This window comes from Mastomys coucha, unplaced genomic scaffold (assembly GCF_008632895.1).
Source record: "Mastomys coucha isolate ucsf_1 unplaced genomic scaffold, UCSF_Mcou_1 pScaffold21, whole genome shotgun sequence".
NCBI classification, from domain to species: domain Eukaryota; kingdom Metazoa; phylum Chordata; class Mammalia; order Rodentia; family Muridae; genus Mastomys; species Mastomys coucha.
In genome coordinates this window covers 80,905,487-80,922,147 of record NW_022196904.1, presented here as the reverse complement: position 1 = coordinate 80,922,147, position 16,661 = coordinate 80,905,487, and the positions used below count along the sequence as shown (strand labels likewise).

The following is a 16,661-nucleotide window of genomic DNA, read 5'->3' as shown; positions in this document are numbered from 1 at the left end:
CCCCCGCCCCTGGGTGAGTCCTTTCAGTTTAGGGTCCTTAGCAGGGTTAAGGCTAGCAATTCCACCTTGAAGCTTTTTAACTCCAGAGGCAGGTCTGTTCATATTGAAGATTTTTTTTTCTTTGTGGGGGTGGGGGGGGGTGAGGGGGAGTCAATGTCTTCGAAACATTTAAACATTGACTATCTGCTGTTAGTTCCTGTACTGGCTGGTGGTTTTGTGTGTCAACTTAACACAGGTTAGAGTTATCACAGAGAAGGGAGCTGTAGTTGGGGAAGTGACTCCATGAGATCCAGCTGTTGGGCATTTTCTCAATTAGTGATCAAGGGGGTAGGGCCCCTTGGGTAGCTGGAAGTCTTGAGTTCTAAGAGAGCAGGCTGAGGAAGCCAGGGGAAGCAAGCCAGTAAGAAGCATCCCTCCATGGCCTCTGCATCAGCTCCTGCTTCCTGACCTGCTTGAGTTCCAGTCCTGAGTTCCTTTGGTGATAAACATCGATGTGGAAGTAAGCTGAATAAACCCTTTCCTCCCCAACTTGCTTCTTGGTCATGATGTTTTGTGCAGGAATAGAAACCCTGACTAAGACAGTTCCCTTAATTTAATTTTTTTTTTCTGTTCTGTAAATACATTCTTCATGTGGCTGGATAATGATGTAAACAGGAAGGAGGTAAAAGGCGTTGTCTCTTATCGGTTAAGAGCATACACATACTACTTTTGCAAGGGACTGGCATTCTGTTCCTAGTACTCATTTGAGTCAGCATAATCATCTGCAACTCGAGTTCCAGGTATCCTCTGCCTCTGGTCTTCATGGGTACCTGCACTCACATGTAGACAGACACATATGCATATACACTGTTAAAAACAAAGTGTTAAAATAAAGAACCTGACAGCTGCACATGGTATTCAGCTGTATGTAGTATTTAAACACTGTAGGGACATACAGAAATCTCCCTGTGCTTCTCTTGTTTTTAAGGAATTTCTAAACTTTTTTCTAAACTTTTCCCTCATTCTCCCTCCCTCCTTTCCTCTTTCTCTCCCTCCCTCCCTCTCTCCCTTCTTGGCCTCCTCTCTTTTAGATAACATAATTACATCAGAAGCTGAATAAGTTGTGGACTACTCTCCCAGTACATGGGTAAGGATGCCTGAAGCTACCTGCTCCTAGGCATGAAGAGCAATGAGCTCTTCAAAGTCCAGGCTCACAGGAATAGACCTCAAAATCTAGAAGCAAAATGAGCACTTCCAAAATGTCAGACAGTGATTCTTAACTTGTGGGCCATGACCTTTTTAGGGGTCACATATCAGATATCTTGCATATCATATATTTACAGATGATTCATAACAGAGGCAAAATTATAGTTATGAAGTAGCAATAAAAATACTTTTATGGTTGGGGGTCACTATAGCATGAGGAACTGCATTAAAGGATCATAATGTCAGGAGGGTTGAGAACCTTTGTATTTGAACTGGAAGACACCTCTTACCCCCATGTGTGATAGATGAGAACTGTTCAACCTTACCCCGTGGTGATGGGAGATGAGAACTGTACACTCTAGTTGAATCATGACCTGATTCTTGAGAAATACAAAGCAAATTTAGCTACAAATAAACTTCTATCCAGGCAATAGAGATAGATAATAAAAAATCTCATTTAAAATCTTATTTCCAAAGATTTTCCTGGAAAAGGATACTTAATCAGTCCTCACATGGGATCACCACCCATGTGAGGTGACTTTTCATGATATCAAGAGCTTAGAGTGGTCCCAGAGTACAGAGTGGCCCACACTGTCCCTGTGGGATGGATGTGTCTTGTCTTGTTGAAAAGGCACATTGGTGATATCTACAAGCTAGTCAGTCTGAAAGAGTAGACTGGTTTTCTCTTAGGCACTTGTAGACTTAGTGACTTGGGAGAGAGTTTTGGTTGGGGGGCAGGTAGATTAAACATTTAACTCAGAGTTTCTTCTTTAATGTTTCAAAAGATCCCAACCCTCATTTCCTAAGAGCTTGTTATAAAGAGCAGCTAACATCTCACATGTTAGCTCTTTCAGTTATGCAAATGCACAGCTTAGAATTTTTTTTTTTTCCTATAGGATGCCTCTAAAATGACTGGGTGAGACTATATAAAAAGGGATCTGGACCAGGTCAAGAACATCTCTGAGCAGCTGATGGTGCTTGTTAATCTCAGTGGCTTTGTCAAAACCTTTCTAGATTTTTGTATGTGACTTCCTTTTTCTTTCTGTTTGCAGCCTCTTCCTATCATCCCCAGAATTCAGCTCATGCAATCCCTTGTGAGGATCAAGCACATCAAAGGCAATTCCTTCTGCCTTTGTCTTATTAATTCTACTGACTCCCCATATTGCTAAAGTCTGCTTATGCTGAGCTGGTTTGAAGTTTATTTTATTGCTCCAATCAACTGTTTCCTAGGATACTCTTTGGCCTTGAATATCTGTCATTATCATGAGTCTGTCATTTGCATGCATTATTAAAATGTTTGGTGATGTTTTCACTCATATTTATAAATGAAGTAAAAGCTGGCAGGGGGTGTTTGTAAGAATATATGTATATATATATATATATATATATATATATTTGCTTCTGCTTTTTATTTCTTATCTTTCAGTTTTTCCCCAGTTCCTAACAGAATCTCACATGTATATGTGTTCGTTCATTTGTTCGTTCGTTCATTTGTTTGTTCGTTCATTCCTTCCTTCCTTCCTTCCTTCCTTCCTTCCTTCCTTCCTTCATTATTCATTGTTGTGTAGTCCAGGGTCAGTCTGGAAATTTCTATGAAGCCTGGTGATCTGCCTGAATTATAAGGTTATTTATTTTTTTAATGACAGTGTCCAGTTAGGTAAACTAATCTGACATTGTCCATTAACTGACCACTCATGTGAAGGGCTTTACTACGGAACCAACATGCAAATTAGCTTATATAGCTTCCCTGAGTGAGTGAGTGAGCTTCTTTATTCAGAAAAATGTTTTAGGGTTTGATTTAAAAGACTTGTCTACATAGCTTTGTACGTACATACTTTGGACACACAGATGTGTGGCTGATGAGTGGAGTATCTTTACTGGCATTCTCAGAATCTGCTCAGTCTCCTCTTTATTTCCTAAGAGTTTCTCCTAATGGTCAGCTAGCACCTCCCAACTCAGCTGGTTCACTAATGCAAAAACAAAGCTTATTAGAAAATTCTTTTATAGGATGTCTCAAAAACAAGGGTGTAAGGCAACAACATAAAAAGAGCTCTGCACCATGGGAAGAAAAGCTCTGAGGAACGGTCCCAATCTCAGGGGAGTGTCCCAGGTCTTCTGACTGACCTGAGACTGTTCTGCTCTGTTTTGGGTTCTTTTCTGCTGAGTAGATTTACTCTGTCTCAGCTATAACTCTTTCCTCACAGTGGTATTGCACAGTGATTATTTTTCATGGGTGCCATCCCTGGAAACACAAACTAGGAGATGTCCTCTACATAGAATAGCATCCCTTATCAGTGTTTTTTAATTTCTGATGTTTCAGTAACCCACGGTCAACCATGATCTGAAAGTAGCAATTGGAAGACTCCAGAAATAAATAATTCTTAAGTTTTAAGCTGTTCAACATTTGGAGTTGTTTAAGGGAACTTGCTCCATCTACTCAGGATACAATTCATCCGTTTCCCCCAGTAATCATCCTATCTAACACATTAGTCATTTAGGAGATGGTTGAATTATTAGATTGATCCCTGGTGCCACAGAAAGATGTTCTAGTAGTCCTTAGTTAATAATGAATCGTGAAGTACTAGGGTAGTCAAAAAGGAACCCTACGACAGAAAACACTTTTTCTTTCTTTGAAAACAGCAATACTATTAAAGAAAGGAAGAAAACACACCATGTGTTGAAGTTGCTAAGTTCTGCAGAATCCCCCATCCATGAAATTATAAAGGGTGAAAAAGAAATCCATGATAGTTTGCTGCAAAAGCCATGTCCACAGTGAATGCCAAGTACTCAGTCAAATTGAAAGAGGCTGTAGATGTAGGTTTGGTTCTTTCTGAAGTTTCACTCATACACTCAGGGTACATAATGGCTATTTAGGTTGTGATGATTGCCCTGGGATATAGTACATGGTCCTGCTACCATAGGATCTAAATCTGAGCTCCTCTGGTCTGTTTCATCTACTAGTACTCCTCATGTGGCTTCTTGTGACATTTTGAAGTCACCTGACCCTTTCCCCTTGCTTTATCACTCTGGCATCATCACCTTAAAAAGTCTGTTACTTTCCTTTGATAGAGTCTCAGGAGGAAGAGGAGATTAAGGTGTGGATTGAGTCTTTTAAGCTGAACTGGAAGCATGGAGCCCAGCTGGTAATGGCAATATTTTTATGTCTTGCTGCATTGAGTATAGTTATAAGTGATTTGGATACTATTAAAAACAGCAGAGATTCTATGTTAAATAGCTTTTCTGTCTCTTTGGATCAAGTTAGCTAGAAAAGAGAACCATCTCTGCTTACTTTATGTCATGTAAATAGAAACTTAGGTAAAACTTATATAGCTGTTTGGTATTTTAAACCACATTTCATTTAATAGCTATTTTATGTAGCTGTTTTCATTTTACAAAAGCATTAGAAAGAAGTTTTAAAATAATTTGATTTCCAATTTCAGTTGATTCTCTACTCTAAGGAATTTAATGCCTTAGTGGCAAACCCATTTAAGACTCATTGTTCTATTTAAAACAGTTCTATATAAAAAACCATGTGCATAATGACAAGAATTACATGCTGTGTTAGTTTGATATGGCAGCCTGCTAGGCATACATGGCATAGACTTTAGTGTGTGGGGCACCAAGATAGTCCCTTTTAAGTGATCAATTGAAGCTAGATTATTTGAGAACTCAGAGGTATTTATATAAACAATTGTATATTTATGTGCTTGAGATTATGAGTTCAGTATGCTCTTCAGATGTATTGCTGTTATCCAAATCTGTTCTGCTTATTATTCTTCATTTTCAGAGCATTTGGAATAAATTTGTATCCATCTACTGGTAAGTACTTGGTACTTTGCAGAAAGTTGGTGAATTCAATACAATTCTCCCCTTTGGCTGCTTTATCTTATCAGTGAATTAGAATTAGTGATTATGTCTATAGCAGAGTTCATTTAACTCAAGTGGAAAGAATGGTGAAGGCAAAGCAAAATGCTTATTAGGCAAACTGCTAATAAGCTTCTCTTTATAAAAAGAAAGAGAGGGAGTGGAAACAGCTTTAAAAGGATGCAATCATTTAGCACTTGCAGAAGTCCTGTCTTTCTGTTTATAATCACAATGTAGGAAGGTCCCATAGTGAGCCCTGTGTCAAGAACACTCCATAAGAACATGGCGACATAAGACAAGTAGCAAAATAGATCTCCACACTCACACCTCCCCCACAAACAACATCTTCACCTGAGGAGTCATGTGCAGAGACAGCTGGGCCATTCAAAACAGGTTACTGATTTTACACAACAGTGTCTAAAGTCAATGCCTTTCTTGTTTATTTTATTTTATTTTATTTTATTTTTTTACCCTAGAATGTCTTTGCTTTATGTAATAACCTAAATGTAGCATATGAATTATGTGTCCTGTTTCTCCTCCTTAATAAAGTCTTCACATCACATTATAGGGGACAGGTCTATATAATAGAGTCTGATACATTTTCAAATAAAAACTGTTTTATTTTATTTTATTCTTTGTCCATGAGAAGGTTGCTTATGCCTCAGAAGCAAGAGTTAGAAGAGATAATTATCTCATATGATTATTTTGCAAATAAAAACCAGATATGAATAGAGATATTCATATAGATGAATTCTATAGATTAGATGAATAGAGAAGCTAGTTAGCTATCTAGTCAGCCAGCCAGATACAGCTGGACACCTAATAAACATACAATCAACATTTGTGAACTATGCTGTTGAAGAAATATTCATGAACTGAGGTGCTGTACAGGCATCCACTGAGATGTCTGTTCTCTACTCATGAATTTGATATGTAGCTCAGCGTATTCACTGAAAACAAAGCCAGGCGCTGTCTTTCTCTTCTCCCTCTTTCTTCCCCCTACCACTCTGCTGATTGCATTTAGTACTCACTCTGGGTCCTCCACCAGTTACACACTGCCTGTACAGTGTAATGATTATGCCGCATTTCAAACACATATGAATATTTGTGTCACTCACATTGAATTTTGTGAAGGAAAGGTGAGATTTTTACATCTGAATTGCAAATTTAGTCCCTTTTCCCATGGTTGGCACACAGCACAAGCTTCATAAATAATTGTCAGGGTAGGGAAGAGGTATGGATAAGGGAAACAGAGGGGAAGAAAGAGAAGGAAGGAATGAGGAAGAGGAGGAGAAGAATGAGGGAAGGATGTATAACTTGGTGGAGAGAAGCAGCTTCCTACAGTCTGCACGATGCACCTCATTGTAAGAGAACGCATTATTTATTCTCTTACCCTTCCAGGGAGATGGCCCGTTGGAGAGTCACTGAAGGCTGGCGAGTTGCAGTACTGTGCTGGGAATGACTGTAAGAACAAACAAAAAACAAAGTAAGAAAGAAACATTTATGTAAAATATCTTTGTATGTTTTAATAAGTCTGTCAAGAAAATAACATATATTGAAATATGTAAGAAATTCAGTTGCTAATTATATGTAGAAATGTATACCAGAGAAAAGATCACTCTTCTAGATAAAAGGTAGCGTGTTCCCTTGTTACCGGGATTCAACATGAATTATTCTGGAGTAAGCCTTAAATGGTAGCTAAATATGACACACAGCATAAAGTACAAATTTGAGTATGGTGTTTTGTGTTTTTGTATTGTCTGAGAATTTCATAAATCCAGAGGCAGTGAGTGTCTGTGGTGGAACAGTGGTTACCTGACATGACAGGGTCATTGCACACAAACTCGTAGTGACAGTGACTGCATGCACAAGACCCGCACCAGATCATGCCAGCCCAGATCTTAGCATGGATGAGGGAAGGGCTCATGAAGTTCCACCCTAGCTGAGAAGCTATGGACCAACTCATGGATGCTCTGTAAGGGAGCATCCGTCCTCTCCCACCCCAGGGATTTGGCTCTGAGAGGTTAGCCATGCATGACTCATGCATTTCTAGGCAGCACTAACTGGACTCAGGAGATTTTAAAAAAGAAAGCAATGTATCTTTTAAGCAAGAGGATTAAAAAAAAAACTGTACAAAGTCCAATCTACAAATGAGAATAGTTTGTTAGCTCAACTGTGTAACATTTATTGGTAAAATTAATCAGTCATTACTGATTACACTGCATTCAGGTGTTTGATAAATCTTGAAACTGTTGAATATCAGTCTTGAAATTTGATGTGATTCATTATTTTGTTTTGGTTTCATATAGCAAGACTGATTTTGTATGCAAGTAGTTGAAATCAACATAATAATAATTAGCACCAATGATCATTTATATCAGCAAGTATCTTTCAAAATGTTTTATATTCTTATATCCTTTGTTTCTACTAAGTCTATGGGTTGGATTCTGTTTAATAGATAGAAAAATTGAGGGAAAAAGAGGTTTAGAGCTTGGTCAAGGTCATCTAATCAACATCTGTGTGTGAATTGCCAGTCAGGCTGATTCTAAAGCCACTTCAATTAGAGAGATGGAGAACCTTTCATCTGAGAAAGGTGCAGTAGTAATCCAACAGCAAAACTGGATCTGAAAGAATGCCGTCTTTTACTAACATGTGCTCCTTACATTCTTACCAACTCCTTACATATCCATATACATTTTATATAATTTTATACATGTACAGAACACACACACACACACACACACCTTCCTTTCATAATATAATAGAAGCATTTTTGGCAATATCTATTATTATAGTTCCATATAATATTACATACTATTCATATATATGTACTCATTCTTATAGTTTGATCATTAGAATATTTCTCTTATTTTAATATTATAAACAGTGCTGCAATGACAATACTGACAATGGTTACTTTTTTCTTATGTTATAACTTATTTTAGATAAACTACTCCAAATTACTATGTTATTTTTTAATGTTATCATGTACTATTCAGAGCATATACAGTGTTTCTCTCTATACATACATACATACATACATACATACATACATACATATATACATGTGTATTTACTAATTGCATTTAGTGCTACTCATATGTACATATGTTTAAGGATACCTTTAGGGATTGGATAACTTATTAGGAGGCTCATCCCTGGATGTGTCTGTATAAGTTTAACCCCAACTGTGGAATTACTGACTTTATACTTTAAAAAATTAAATTAATTTACCTAGATGTGTGCATTAGTGTGAGTGCATGTGTGTGTGAGAGAGAAAGAGAGATAGAAACACAGATAGATAGATAGATGATAGCTAGCTAGCTAAATAGATAAATAGATATGGATAGAGGCAGCACATACATGGACATCAGGGAACAACCTGAGATTGGATCTTTCCTTCCACCATGTAGATTCTGGGAAGTTGAACTCTAGTTCTACTGAGCCTTCTTGTAATCCCCTGACTTTACACTAAGCCTTCTCGCCAGTACCACAACTTCATAAGTTTAATAGATGAAAATTTAATAGATGAAAAGTGACACTTGGAGTTACCATGAACATTTTTTAATTCATGAGAATGCCAGATAGCACCAAGTAGATACCATCCCCTCCTTCACTGGCTACACATAATAGGTATTACTGTGAAATTACAGGTAACTGCAGATTGGCCTAGAATTTTTTCCTATGTATATATTTGTAGTTTTATTTCTTTTGTGCCAACCATACAATCCTTTATACTTATCTTCTAGTTGATTAGAAAGTTCTTGGTAAAGAATGGTTCTTGGGTAAAGATCAATATACCTTACTAATCATGATTAATGGATAATTGAAAGCCCTGATAAGTTTGCCATTATTGGCCCAGCCCATATAATCAAAACAAAGAAATACCCAGTAGTTTCACTTTCCACCACCTCTGCATGACCAGTATTTTATCCTGAATCCACACGATGATGCTATGTTTATAAGTTTAGTGACACAACATGCACCAGGACAGGAAAGTGCTCAGAGAAATGGATCTTTTAACACTACACATGTCAATCAGTTCTGGTAGAATGTAAATGTAAAATGAACAGATATTATATTCACAACATATAATGATCCTTTTATCTCTAGGAAGACAAATATAGTTAATTATCAGAAAGTCAAGACCCCAGATAGGAGTGGAGTTTTCTGTTTATAGAAAGCATTATGTATGTAGGAGGAACTTGTACACTGTGTATAGGGGGTTCTGTGTACAGTGTGTGTAGGAGGTCTGTGTACAGTGTATGCAAGGGTATCTTGTACAGAGTGTGTAGGGGGTACTTATACAGTGTGTGTAGGACGTACATGTACAGTGTGTGTAGGGGTGCATACACAGTGTGCGTGTGTGGTACTTGTATACTGCCTATGGTGGGTATTTGTACAGTGTATGTGGGGGCATGCCTAGAGTGAAATGCTGTTTGATGAGGGTGATAAGCATTTTAAGACACAATTCTCTTAGGATCTCTTAGGATCAAGTAGATACTCCATGACTGGCCAACACTGGCAACACACAGTGGATACTTCTACAACTAAGAATTTATAGCTAACTTCATCCTGGCCTTTTCACTTGCTTAGGCAATGAGGCCAGAAAGATGGAAAACAGAATAGTAAGAGAAAAAAAAAAAAACACCTCAATACCGAAGAATAAAAGAAAGACAGCGTTAACATTGGACAGTTTAGGAGGTAGAATGTATTTCATCTTTAAAATCTCTACCTACAGATTGTTGCTGCCTTCCCCATGGCTGTAGCTTTCCCAGGCAAGCATCTATCTTTTCTGTTGAGAAGTATGTGACAGCCCTTCAGGTGTTCACCTTGGCACCCATCTTTTCCACATCTCTCCATGGTTTGTTCACATCTCAGCTCTCCTACTAGGTCTCATGTGCTCTGAGAGTAGGGAGATGTGTTTATTCTCTCCTTAGTCCAGCCCAAGGTTGATACAGAAAAGATACTTCTATAAGTGTGTGGTTTTATTTCTGGGTCTTCAATTCTATTCCATTGATCAACATGTTCATCTCTGTACCAATACCATATGCAGTTTTTATCACTATTGCTCTGTAGTAAAGCTTGAAGTCAGGGGTGGTGATTCCCACAGCTGTTCTTTTTCCTGTTAAGAATTGTTTTTGCTCTTCTGGGTTTTTTGCCTTTCCAGATGAATTTGAGAATTGCTCTTTCCATGTCTTTGAAGAACTGTATGGGGATTTTGATGAGGATTGTGTTGAATCTATAGATTGCCTTTGGTAGGATGGCCAGTTTTACTATGTTAATTCTGCCAATCCATGAGCATGGGAAATCTTTCCAATTTCTGAAACCTTCCTCAATTTCTTTCTTGAGAGACTTGAAGTTATTGATATTACAGGCCTTTCACTTGTTTGGTTAGAGTTACCCCAAGATATTTTATACTACTTGTGGCTATTGTGAAGGGAATTGTTTCCCTAATTTTTTCTCAACCTGTTTATCATTTGTATAAAGGAAGGCTACTGATTTATTTGAGTCAATTATATATCTGGCCACTTTGCTAAAGTTTATCAGCTGGAGAAGTTCTCTGGTAGGATTTTTGGGGTTGCTTGTATATACTATCATATCATCTGCAAATAGTGATACCTTTATTTCTTCTTTACCAATTTGTATTACCTTCATCTGTTTTTCCTGTCTTATTGTTCTAGCTAACACTTTGAGTACTACATTGAATAGATATGGGGAGAGTGGGCATCCTTGTCTTGTCTCCGATTTCAGTGAGATTGCTTCAAGTATGTCTCCATTTAATTTGATATGGCTGTTGGTTTGCAGCAAATTGCTTTTATTATGTTTATGTATGGGGCCTTGAATTCCTGATCTTTCCAACACTTTTAACATGAAGGATTGTTGTATTTTGTCAAATGCTTTTTCTGCATCTAAGGAGATGATCATGTGATTTTTTTCTTTGAGTTTGTTTATATAGTGGATTTTGTTAATGGATGAGGCCCCTAACACACATACAGTAGAGTACTTCCAGGTCTGTGTTCACTCAGAGATGATGCACTTAACTCTCAAGAGACTGGAGGCCCCAGGGAGTTTAGAGATCAGGTGGGGTGGGGGTTGGGGTCATCCATGTGGAGACAGGGTGGGGTGGAGAGGAGGGTGGATGGGGGTGTGGGGAGTGGAATTTGGAGTGTAAAAAATAAATTAAAAATAAAATAAAATTTAAAGAAAGTTAAAAAAGATACTTCATCAATGTCTGTTTGAGAGATGAACACTGTAACTAAGTTATATGTACTTGATAACCCCATGATTTATCTTTTACTAAAACTAGCAATGACCTTGAGAACCAGATAACCTATCTATTTTTGACAGAAAGTAAATTAAGTCTCAGATCTTCCAGCTGGCTGATGGAAAAAAATGGAAGCCAGGTTGTCTAATTCCAAAATGCTTGGCCATGTTATCTACAGAATGAAATAGTCACAGCTGTGTGACTAGTCCACAGTGAGGCCCTGGCATATTATGGTGGGAAATGTTGAAAACCTTTTAAAGTAATACTTTTTATAAAAATATAATGTTATTTTTTCATCATGTACACCAAAATTTGACATCCAGGACTCTCCAAAATCATGTCTGTGTTCATCACTTGAAAAGACAATGGAACTGTCTTACCCACACTACCTCAGTAGAAAAGTTCTAGATACTGCAGAGACTTTGATTGGCAATGGAGGGGAAGGATGAGTGTGAGGAGGGCTCAGCACCACCTCAGCACACTCATCATGAGGAAGAAGCCCCTGGCATCTTGTAGCATCAGCTTGTGGTATCAGTTCTATATTAATGTGGAGGGACTGTGGCATTAAATATGGTGACCATGGGGCAAATCTTTCTTAGACATTTCTTTGAATTCACATGCTATATAAGTGCTCTGTCATTGAATGATGCAACCTGCCCTTGTCAATACATTTTAAGATAAAGAGAGGTGGCAGCTCCCTTGTCTGTTTAAAGCATGCCATCTCAGAACAAGATTGAGTCAGAGAATTCACCATGGACTCTATTTCTTATGAATTCTGACTTTCCAACTGAGATTCCCAAGCTGTTGATTAAGAAAATAGCACTTGAATGGTACTAAGAAATGCACTCCTATTGCTAGTGTTCCATTTTAAAGTATCTGAATTGAAATTATTCTGTTATACATGGAACTTTAAGGACCTATCTGGTAGTTGTAAATATCTGATTTTCTTCTCCAAAAGATACAATTGTAAAGTCAGGCAGGATCATTATATTATTTTATAATATTCAAGTACAGTATTTTATAGAATGTGGAATACTTAGGGCCTCTTGCACGACACTCAAACTGTTCTACTACTGACCTATATCCACAGAGCCCCTCCCCGTCATGATTTTATATTTTGAATAGTATCTCACTAAGTTGTCAGACTATCCTGGAAATCACCCTGTAAGCCCAAGGAGGCCTTAAGCTAGCCATCTCCTGCCTTAGTCTCCCAAGTTGCTGGAATCCCAGGCCTAGCACACAACATTATTTCCACCATTAATGAAATAGTAACAATAATCTTAACTTGTTTGCAACCTTTCATTTATCATAATACCTCCTGACATATATTCAATATTGTTGATTTCTTCACTTACATTTCCAAAGAACTTTCATTTTCACTGTCATAGTTAACTGCATACATTTGAAGTCTTAATATTTTCCTCATTTTCTACTTCCTTTTTCTCTGTATTTATGTGTATGTATTTAGCTGCAAAATATCTTTAGTAAGACTTTGGCTAGTATTTCAGATAAACTTAATGAAAACATCACCCTTGTATTTCACAAATTGGGTCTTCATCCTTGTATTCTTCCACTGACACTTGACAAGTATTTTCCTGTTCAACTATCTATTAGTTTGGATTATATTAAACAAAGGTCAATTGGGTAGTAGTTAAATACCAAGATGTATTAGGTGCTTGAGATCACTCTTTGATTTCTCAACATTACAGTTTCAGCAAATATCAGATGATAAAATGATGACAGTTAAATAAACTATTTGCCCATGTCTACAAGGCTAACACTTCTCAAAGAACCCCACAGGACCTAAGCTATACTCCAAAGACTGAGTTATTAACTGAAAGAGAGGGGAAATACGCTATTCTGAGAACTGAGAAGACCCAACTTAAGAGTAGTCAGGGTCGAAACAAATCCTATGCTCTGGGAAGCTTGACCTTCTTGGCCTGGCAGAGGATAAGGGCAGGAAAGTGACGGGGCAGATCATGAGGGCAATACCTTGACAAGTGTTTCAGACTTTACTAACAATGGAAGACTCTGAAAAGTTGGTAAATTGGGAGGGTCAATGTGGTGATAGCTATTATTCAGAAAGGTACATGTGTACAATGGCAGTGACTTGCAATCTGAGAAATCAATAGGATACCCTAATGGGGAAAAATAAGTACTCAAATATGTATGTAGTGGGTGTTAAGAAAAGTGAATGCACATATTTAACACAATTAAAAGCAATTGTCAGGAATGGGCTTGAGGGAGTTATGCAGAAGGGAATAAACCTTTTAAAATATATTTACATTTTGATAGACAAATATTTATGTGGTTTTATATGTTACAATGTGATGTCTTAAGTATACTAATGATCAAATTAGGGTAATTAGCATAACTGTCACTTTAAGCTTTATTATTCCTATATGATGAATACATTAATACATCCTTTATTCTGAGCATCTTGATATATATACCTTATTATTAATATTTTTACTTTGCCACAGAATACCAGAAATTTTTACCTTGTTTTACTCATAACACTACATCCACTGACCTTACCTTCTATTTGGTCTCTGGAAACCACTCTCTACTTTCAACTTATATAATATCAGCCTTTTTAGATCCCACATAAGTGTGAGGTATGTGGTCTTCCTGTGCTTGGCTTCTTTCACTTAACAAGGCATCCTACAGATCTATCCCTGTTGTGCCCAATAACAGAATTTCAAAAATTTTAATAGCTTGGTAGTATTTTACTTTGAATATATTCTATATTCTGGCTATTATGAATAGTGTCAATAAGTAGAGGAGTACTTATTGTACATCTTTCTTCAACATGCTGATTTCATTTCCTTTGTGTTTATAGCAGGCAGTGAGACTGCTGGACTATGCAATAGTTTATCTTATTTATTTTAGTTACCTTCATACTGTTTTCCATAACGGCTGCACTAATTACATCCCCAGCAGTGTGAAAAATTGCCTTTTGGTGAAGTTGCTCTGATCTATAGATTTTATTTGGGTAGCTTATGTGGGAGGACATTATTCCTTCTGGAAGATACATTTTCTTACATAGGTTTTTTTTTCCCCCAGGGTATCGCAGCAGTTGTTTTGCCTTCAAGAACTTTCAAACAAAACTTTTATGCTCATGACTAAGGTGCAGAGATAGACTGAACTGCAGTGTTCTCATATTGATTGGGAGGATCATAGCACTGTTAATAGAACCAAGATGAATACATTAGAAAAAGAAAATAGATGCATGGATAAGAAGATGAAAATCTACAAGGTCAGCCTGGTGTCCTCATTGCACATGTGAGAAATATGATCTACAGTGCACCAGCTATAATTTTAAAAAGATCTCCTAGGGATGCTGTCTGTCCACAGTAGCCACCAAATGACTCAGACAGTCCTTGCATCATCTACTTCTACAAATAAATATCCTAACACATTTTGTTCTTTCTTTATTTGGTGGTTTCAAGATTCCTAGTTGCTTTAAATAATGTAAGCATTCTCTGATTTCTATTTAAGTTTTAGAGTCTAGAAATGAGCTCAGAGCTCTAGACAAAATTGCCAGAAGATGCTCACTTCCTTCCGTCTGAGTCTTCTCTTCCTGAGAGTGGTGCCCAAGATAACACAGACTTAAAATGTGCTCAACTGTATTTTTAAGTTTAGGTGAGCCTAACCTTTGGCACAATTTTTACATCATATATTAAAAATAAAACCCTTGTGTTCTTGTGCACTGAACTTTTAGAAACCCAGTATGCTATGTCAAGTGTATCAGTGTTGATTTTTTTCTAGCTTTTAAGATTATATTAGATCATCAATTCAGTTGGTATTTATAGAACAGTTAAGATGTGTTGGCTAATTGTAATAAAAACTGCATGATATTGGTACAGTGACAGGCAGGTAGGTCAATGGAATAGAATTGAAGACCCAGAAATGAACCCACAAACCTATGGCCACTTGATCTTTGACAAAGGAGCTAAAACTATCCAGTGGAAAAAAGACAGCATTTTCAACAAATGGTGCTGGCTCAATGGTGGTTAGCACGCAAATCAATCCATTCCTATCTCCTTGTACAAAGCTCAAGTCCAAGTGGATCAAGGACCTCAACATAAAACCAGATACACTCAAACTAATAGAAAAGGAAGTGGGGAAGAGCCTTGAGCACATAGGCACAGGGGAAAATTTCCTGAACAGAATAATAGCTTATGCTCTAAGATCAAGAATTGACAAATAGGACCTCATAAAATTGCAAAGCTTCTGTAAGGCAAAAGGCACTGTCAATAGGACAAAACAGCAACCAACAAATTGGGAAAAGATCTTTACAAATCCTATATCTGATAGAGGGCTAATATCCAATATATACAAAGAACTCAAGAAGTTAGACTCCAGAGAACCAAATAACCCTATTACAAATGGGGTACAGAATTAAACAAAGAATTCTCAACTGATGAATATTGAAGGCTGAGAAGCACCTAAAGAAATGTTCAACATCCTTAGTCATCAGGGAAATGCAAATCAAAAACAACCCTGAGATTCCACCTCAGACCAGTCAGAATGGCTAGGATAAAAAACTCAGGTGACAGCAGATGCTGGAGAGGTTGTGGAAAAAGAGGAACACTCTTTTATTGCTGGTGGAATTGCAAGCTGGTACAACCACTCTAGAAATCAGTTTGGCAGTTCTTCTGGAAATTGGACATAGTACTACCAGAGGACCCAGTTATACCACACCTGGGCATATACCCAGAAGATTTTCCAACATATAATTAGAACACATACTCTACTATGTTCATAGCAGCCTTATTTATGATAGCCAGAAACTGGAAACAACCCAGATGTCTGTCCCTTAACAGAGGAATGGATACAGAAAATGTGGCACAGTTACAGAATGGAATACTACTCAGCTATTAAAAACAATGAGTTTATGAAATTCTTGGGGAAATGGATGAATCTGGAGAATATCATCCTGAGTGAGGTAACCCAATCACAAAATAACCCACATGGTATGCATTCTCTGATAAGTGGATATTAGCCCGGAAGATCAGAATACACAAAGTACAAACCATAAACCATAAGAAACTCAAGAAAGAGAAAGACCAAAGTGTAGATACATTGTTCCTTCTTAAAAGAGGGAACAAAATCCCCATGGAAGGAGTTGTAGAGACTAACTATGGAGCAGAGACTAAAGGAAGGAAAATTCAGAGACTGTTCCACCTGGGAATCCTTCCCATAATCAGTCATCAGATCTAGACACTATTGTGGATGCCAGTAAGTGCTGGATGACAGGAGCCTGATATAGATGTCTCCTGAGAGGCTCTGACAGTACCCAACTAATACAGAAGTAGAGGCTCACAGTCATCCATTGGAC

At 37.5% G+C, this 16,661-nt stretch overlaps 1 protein-coding gene across 18 annotated transcripts in view; it reads right to left on the bottom strand.

The window, feature by feature from the left end:
• Positions 1–16,661, bottom strand: part of Dlg2 (discs large MAGUK scaffold protein 2) — a 1,953,494-nt gene that overhangs the window by 381,174 nt on the left and 1,555,659 nt on the right. For all 18 annotated transcript variants that reach the window (XM_031387347.1, XM_031387348.1, XM_031387349.1 and 15 more), the window contains one exon: positions 6,443–6,511. In XM_031387347.1, the coding sequence (XP_031243207.1) occupies positions 6,443–6,511 (69 nt within the window). The remainder of the gene's footprint in view (positions 1–6,442; positions 6,512–16,661) is intronic.